Here is an 8031-nt window from a genome sequence, read left to right on the forward strand (position 1 = left end):
CTTGCTTGATGGTAAAGCCTGATTGTTATAAAGACTATAGATGGTTGGAGACTTTTCTTCTTTTTCTTTTTTAATAGGTAGATGGCAGAGAAGAGGGAGGCGTGATTCAAACCAAAGGCATGAGACACTGGAAAGAATGTCATTACCAATGGATTATCAATTTTAACCTCAATGTTGGAGAATTTGTAAGTAGTCAATAAAACTTTTAAGTACTTGGCAATCAAATGGATATTTAGCTTCAATTAAAGGAAATTTTTTGAAAAATAAATTAGCTGAAAAAGAAACAAAAAAAAAAAAGTATAATATAAAATGTATATTAATTGATATATGTTAGATCTCACACTCATAGTTGCTGAAATGTGAATCATATTGTGAATCTTTTTTTTCTTTTTTTTTTTGCATTGTATATTATATTATATAATATGATCTATCGTAATTAGTAAGATACACAAACATTTTCTAATATTCATAATATCTATATAATATGTTTTTATTATAAAATTGGAATATATTCAACTAAAGACTACTATATTCATAATTTATGCAATAACATTAAAATAAACTAACTAAATAAAAAAAATGAAAATATTGTATAAAATCCACATTTAAATTTGTCAAACTCAAAAAGTGATAATACATGATACAAGACAAAATAATACTTATTTATTTTCTTGTTATATTCATCATATTGCCTAATCAACTTCATCTCCATATACCAAGCCAATATTACAAAGTCATACCATCGTTAACATCTTTTTATTATCAATTTTCTTCTTCATTAATTGTCTCCAACATATACAGACTATCCTTTTTATTCTATTTCAATGAATTTTTTTTTCTTTACTTTTTTTTGGCATTCAAGTTTCTTGAACCTAAAACAACAATATATATATTATTTATTGTTTCATTTAGTGCTTTCTTCTCTGGAGAGAGAGAGAGAGAGAGAGAGAGAGAGGTGTAAAATTGTACAAGCACGAATTTGAACAAAAATCCAGTTTAAATCCTCATATCTATGTATCGTGTGATTCATACTATACATATTTATTTATCAATGATTCATGAGTATAGTCAATCCACACCTATGATACAATACTTTTTCTTTTTTTAATTTCGTTTGATACATATCATGTATTGTACAATGCTAATAACTATCCTCATATCATCTAGATAATTTCTTTAGAAGATATCACTTAGATTTATTGTAAAACTCATATTAATGTACAAAACTTAGTAATCCATCTCTTACATGTGACAATATTTACTCAATAAAATAACGTACGAATAAAAAAAATCAGTTTGTTTATAATATGTAAGCATGATAAGATTTTAATGCTTCTATAGTATAATGAAAATGAAAATTAAACCTAAATATATATACATACACACATACTCATTGATCCGAGCTGCCACATTATCAACCTTATCTAATGCTAAGTTTTAAAGAGAAATTATGTCCCGTCAAGTCAGCTTAGCTTTAGATAAAGTTATTGACGTGGTAGCTCGGATCAATGGGGTGTTAGCTTGGCCAAAGCACCCAAAAAACTTGCAAAATTCACCAAAGGTCAAATTCCACGTATATGGGAAGTGCTCTATGTCCTATTATCCCTTCGATTTCGTGCTACCAACCCTTTTATGGCTAAAGGATGATCCCTAAATCAAAGGGAAGAGATTGGGTTAGATAAAATCCCCATAATCTGTAGTAATTCATGCTTCAACAGTCATACAAATAATACCCATCACCAACCCTAAGAGGTAAGAAATATAATAGTAACCTTCATAGATCTTTTACTTCACTCTCTGATAGTCTGATATGTTGCTAATTTAAGTGTTAGTGGATCTTCCCCATGGGTGCTCTAGCAAGGTTCTTGGTATTCTTCGTAAGTATCTATGAATTGAGAGTCGTACCCTTGATCAAAATGCATCGTCACATTTGATTTTGAATGGAGAAAAAAGAGTAATTGGCAAAATTACAATGATTTTTGCTTCAACTAAAGGAATCAACGTTCTCCCCTACAAAAAAAGAAGAAATCAAATATCTATTCATTTTATCATTCAACATCACATGAACACATGATCAGGTGAAATATGGTACCTTAATTAGGCTAATTGTCTAGCTACCAAGCCAATTTGGGATAATAGGAATACACCATTCTATAAACCTAATGTCATACAAACTCTGCAAGTGCAACAATAAATCAATAAAGGAGTTTGATACTTTGTACTTAACCTATCAAATGAGCAAACTCTGCTAGGGATGGCAATGGGGCGGGGCGGGGCCGAAGGATGAGATCTTCGCCCCCGCCCCGCATGGAATTTTTTTGCCCCAACCCCGCCCCGCCCCGCCCCGCATGACGGGGAAACTTTCTTGCCCCATCCCCGCCCCTTAAGGCCCCGCAAAGACCCGCGAAGCCTCGCCCTACACCATAAAACTTTATTTCTTGTTAATTTTCCCTACAACTATTACCTTTTTTTCAAATAAAATGACATGTTTCAATAATAAAAATATACTTGAAATTATAAATAAATTTATCCTATCAAATCAAACTAATTTTTAGCAAAAATTAAATAATATTATCTAAATGTTTATATTTCATTGGCCTAAAAACACTAAAACAAATCTCCTTTATACTAAGTAGTGTGCATTATTTAATTCCTTCCATTTTGAGACTATTTCATAGAGAATGGGACAAAGTTTCAAACCTGTACCTTATGTTTTTTAATAAAAATACAGAAAACTAAATTAAATTGTATAAATTTTTGTGTAGAGAACTAGAACGATTAGCTAGAGCTAGTACATGATTGATGCCATCATATCTGCAACCAAACCAATAGGGAAACATATTCCTCATCATCTCGTTCTCCAAAAATTAAAAAACAAAAACCCAACTTGTAAAATAGATATGGATTTTGACAAGCATAAAGAAGTAGTGTTGTTAAGTAGCCAAATGCCCACACAAAATTACAAAAACAATGACACAGACACAAATATTTAGAGCCTCAAACCCGTACCTCATTAAAAAAAAAATTATATTATGTTCATGATAAAAAGTAAGTTGAGAAAGACGTATGAATCATAAATGAAACCAGTACTTCAATAGTATATAAATTTGTTTCTAATAAATACAAAAAAAAAAAAAAGGCTAAAATTGGTACCTTATTTCCAACTTTGCTAGAGAGAAAAAAGACGTAAAACCACGTTAGGTAGAATAAAATAAGCTAATGATATTTTTGTTTAAATAGTAAGGTTTTAGGGTATAAAAAATTTACAATTTAACCCTTATTAATGCAGGGCGGGGTGGGGTTGGGTGGGGTGGGTCTAAAAAGTGTAAACCCATCCCCGTCCTATCCCGTGGTGCGGGTTTAAAATCTCGCCCCATCCCTGCCCCACCACTTTTGTAGGGTGGGAAAAACCCACATGAGGCGAAGCGAGGAGGGGCGGGTCAAGCGGGATGGGGCAAAATTACCATCCCTAAACTTTGCAAGTGCAACAATAAATCAATAAAGGAGTTTGATACTTTGTACTTAACCTATCAAATGAGCCCAATAAGTGTTATTGTTGTTTTAATTCAAGCGTAATGGCATTTAAGAAAGAGAGCGATCTTGAAGTTGAATTTTTAATGGGTGTTAACCACAATGATAAAGTTCATGACTATTCAAAAGCCTTGTAATTTGATTGGTACTTCTTAGTGTATCCAACCCAAACGTCCAAAGTTCAAATCCCTCTCTCCTCATTATCATAATTATTAAATTTTCAAATAAAAACAAAAACTCAGTGACTAAAAAATTACACTTGTTCTAAGACTTTCAGTTTATTTATTTTATTATTATTTTTTGCTTCCAACAAATGAGAAGAAGAGAAATTTAAACTTAGGTTCTCTTCAATCTTCTATAGGAGAACTAGGCAATGGCATGAAGCCATAGTGCTCTTAGTTAAAATCCTATTCAATTTAAGAGAATTGGAGATTATCCATTTGTTATGGTCAAGATTTTGGTTTTTGTATCTAAAGGTGTAAATGGTATCATAATTTCAAATGTTAAACAATGTAGTACTTTGTACACTTTAATATTTATACCATTTAATTTGGATCATGAAATGAGCAAAAGACACTTTGTTTGTAAAACTTTAAGGGTTTTTTTTTTTTTTTTTTGGAGTTAAAGGTAAGTGATTGTAAGACTTTAATTAGTTAATTAGTAAATCTCATTGATTTTATATTTTACCCTAACAGATATAGACACAGAGTGAGTTTCTTCTAATATTATACACAATATCCTCTAAATATATTGATGGACAGCCTAATTCTTGCAGGATCTGCAACTTTCTTTGGTATTTCTCTTGATTATTTACGTTAAAGTGGGTTCGAATCAACCATTTGCTTGAAAAAAAACTTATTATTTTATTTGCTAAAAATTAATGAGAGTACAATTGTACTTCAAATTAACGAGACTAAAAAATTGTACATAAGCTAATAAGCTAATAGGGAAAAGAAAAAAAAAAAGAATTGGTCCAAATGCAATTAAAGTTTTCTTTCATTATAACTTACAGGAAAAGGATTCACTCCAATTTCCTATCAGATGTGCAACATGTGGTATTTACAAGATTTTTAAATATCTCACGCCTTACGCTTGACTTTAAAAGATTATAAATTTTCTTTTAAGACAAAAAGAGAACATGTGATAAAGAAATGAAAAGGGGGGGAGGGGGGGAAGAGGAGGAGAAAGAGAAAGAAGAAGACACAAAGCAAAGTGAAGACCAATTAGATATTAGATGCTGTTGTTGATATGGCACTCTCAACAAAATGTAGTGGTTAGAGGTTTAGTCTAAGAGATGTGTAATTTATTAACCCACATGGACTTTGCTCATTTGGAAGAATCAAATAGGGGTTGGGGGGGGGTAAGGAAGCACTATAGGACTGTAGGACTGGGTCTACCAGCCCCTAACAAAACGGCATTTACTTCCGCATTAGAATAGAAAACTCCATTCTCAAAGGGAAGAGGTTAGTTTCTCACTCGTTTCCCACCCTTCATTTCCTTCTCACATTTCAACCAAAGATCCAAAATTAAAGGGGACAAAAAAAACAAATAATAGTAATAACCCCAAATTAAGCAAATTGCAAAAAAAAAAAAAAAAAAAAAAAAAGGTTACCAATTTAATTACAATTTTAGTAACTTAATTTACTAATTATCACTATTAAAAACTTGTAGATAAAAATTTAAAAAAAAAAAAAAAAAATTAAGGACAATCCGGCATGCTAAAGCTACAAGCACTGACAATTGGCTGTAATATCACCGGCATAAAGGTAACAGAATCTGTGAAATAAATAAATAAGCAAAAAAAACTGATTCAGGTTTTATTGATGTGAATACTTTTTTTTATATATAAAAGTAACTGTACCAAAGTGTACTGTTTACAAAACTATTGGCTGAGGAGATGCCAGGTGGACATGAGGGTAACGTGCACTGATGTAATTGGGTAATGATTGCCTGTTATTAATGCCAAAGTCACAAAGCTGTGAGGTTAGCTCAAGTGGGGTCGTTTCTTTGATATACATAAGGTATTTGTGGGGTTTTCATTCTGCTTCGTCGTTACAACAAACCCAGCAGTTTCCTTGACTTGTACAAGCAAACCACCGGTTTATTCTGGCACCCTTTGGAATTTCCTAAAATACCCTTGTAAAAATTTTCACAAATATATATTTACAAATTAATAAATGTTTACTACTACATTTACTTACCCCAAAACTTTTTTTTTTCTTTTACTACATTTAAAAACTAAAACTAAATTTAAAAAAAAAAAAAAATTGGACAGCCCATTTGTTTCTAGAGCACAAACATACTAAAGTATGCATTTTGATTGGTTTATTTGTCAATTTATTGCCGATTATTTTGTTTACTAAAAGTAACCAAAAAGTATAGTTGTATCCAGAAAAAATTGAACATGAACAAGTAAAATAAATAAGTTTGGATAAAGTTGAAACCAAAGTACTTATTAATTTTGATTCATTTGAAGAGTGTGGGAGGAAGGGTAATTTGGGAAATTAGAAAAAAAAAGAGATAGAAAAATAAAAAAGAGAGAGAAAGAGATGGGATTGGGAATAAATACCAGAAACGGGCAAGGCCCGCATGTTACATGTCTTTCATTTCTCTCTTTCATGCATTAAGCTTTAAATTAATTGAAATATTTTTTTTATAATTTGTTTTTCCGTTTTAATGAAAAAAAAATCACTCCCAAATCAGAAGAAAATCCAATTTTAGATTTTTCCTTTTTGTTTTTTATTTTTAGTTTGGAATTAATTTTTTTGTATCTTTGTATATATCACTTGGTGGAGGAATGCTTGTCACCTACTCCTTTTTAAGTTTCTACACTCTCTCTCTCACACACACATAGGAAAATAAAAAGAGAGAGAGGCAGGGAGAGTTTTCAGTTTTCACAAGACAAGCTTTTCAGAGAGACAAACAGGCCTATGATAATATAAACTCTCTGTTTTTGCTCTGTTTTCTTGCTCTGTTTTTTTGGGGTTTGGTGCTTTGTTTTTAATTCTTAAAAACACATATGGAGAAGCACAAGTGTAAACTATGCTTGAGGAGCTTCTCTAATGGTAGAGCTTTGGGGGGTCACATGAGGTCTCACATGTTGAATCTTCCAATTGTTCAAAAGCCAGAATCACCACCACCACCACCACAACCACTACCACTACAACCACAACCACAACCACAACATCCACCACAGAACCAACTCAGTGGGACTGTGTCAGCTTCTTTATCATTTTCCTCTTCTTCAGAAGATGATGGTGATGATGATGATGATGAGAAGGGTATCTATGGGCTAAGAGAGAACCCAAAGAGAAGCATTCGTATGGTAGATCCTGAATTCTCTTTTGCTGTGGATGCTGGGTCTGTGGTTCTTCAAGACAGAGAGAGCGAGACAGAGTCTTCGAAGAACCCAACTAGGAAACGATCCAAGAGGACTCGGACTTTGGACCAAAGCTTCCACCACCAGTACCATCACCAGAGAATTCAAGAACAAGCTGAGGCCATGAAGAAGCAGCTGAAATTCAAGTACAAAGCTGTTGCTGCTGATCAATCATCGTGGGCTGAGCCTGAGCCTGAGCCTGAGCCTGAGCCAGTGAGTTCGATCTCCGATGCCACCACAGAAGAAGCTGTTGCCTTTTGCCTCATGATGCTTTCAAGAGACAAATGGAAGAAACAAGAACAACAACAACAACCACAGGATAACAACGAAGATGATGATGTTGAAGAAGACGAAGAAGAAGATGAAGAAGAAGAAGAAGAACAAGAGCAAGAACAAGAAGAAGACGAAGCTGTGGAGAGCGATGAGTCCGAGGAGCCGATCAAATTGTCAAAGACAACTACTCGAACGCGTGGCAAATTCAAGTGCGAGACATGTAAGAAAACTTTTCGATCTTATCAAGCACTAGGTGGGCACAGAGCGAGTCACAAGAAGATCAAGTTGAATTCTAGTACTACAACTCCAGCTAATAATTATGAGCCCAAATTGGAGCACCAAAATGTGGGTACTCCAGAGAAAAAGATTCACGAATGCCCAGTTTGTTTTAGAGTGTTCTCGTCAGGACAAGCTCTTGGTGGACACAAGAGAACCCATGTAACTGGTTCAACTTCAACACCAGCTTCTGCTAGAGCTTCAAGCAAGCTTGGACAAGCTTTGATAGATCTTAATCTTCCAGCTCCAATGGACGATGATGACATTAGTCAAATCGAGCACTCAGCGGTTTCTGATGCAGAATTTGTGAACCCCATTAGGCGATGAAGATGAATGAAGTTCAGCATTGAAAAAAAAAATTTTCTGCACAACAAAATAGATTGATTCCAAGGTAAAGTTTTGGTCTTTTTTTTTGGGGTATCCTTGGATCTAGTTCTATGTCAAACTTGTCTTGAAAATTGGGTTAAAAAAAAGAATGAAAGTTCTACTTAATTATATAGCATATTACTTGTTATTCTTCTTTGGTCTAACTGTAATTCTTTTCTCGGAATTATGTTCTGTTTCTGTAACAA

General features: G+C 33.3%; 1 protein-coding gene and 1 pseudogene across 1 annotated transcript; one reads left to right on the forward strand and one right to left on the reverse strand.

The window, feature by feature from the left end:
* Positions 1-2772: 2772 nt before the first annotated feature.
* LOC115988187 lies at positions 2773-2859 on the reverse strand (annotated as a pseudogene).
* Positions 2860-6340: 3481 nt separating this feature from the next.
* On the forward strand, positions 6341-7818 carry LOC115983673 (zinc finger protein ZAT9-like). The gene has a single exon (XM_031106404.1). It carries the CDS (start codon positions 6551-6553, stop codon positions 7784-7786), a length of 1236 nt encoding a protein of 411 aa, XP_030962264.1. The 5' UTR covers positions 6341-6550; the 3' UTR covers positions 7787-7818.
* Positions 7819-8031: the final 213 nt, after the last annotated feature.

The sequence above is a fragment of the Quercus lobata genome, chromosome 4 (assembly GCF_001633185.2).
Source record: "Quercus lobata isolate SW786 chromosome 4, ValleyOak3.0 Primary Assembly, whole genome shotgun sequence".
NCBI lineage: Eukaryota > Viridiplantae > Streptophyta > Magnoliopsida > Fagales > Fagaceae > Quercus > Quercus lobata.

What these genes read in the sequence shown, in the direction of transcription:
- LOC115983673 (XM_031106404.1), top strand. Translation starts at nt 6,551, where the DNA reads ATGGAGAAGCACAAGTGTAAACTATGCTTGAGGAGCTTCTCTAATGGT.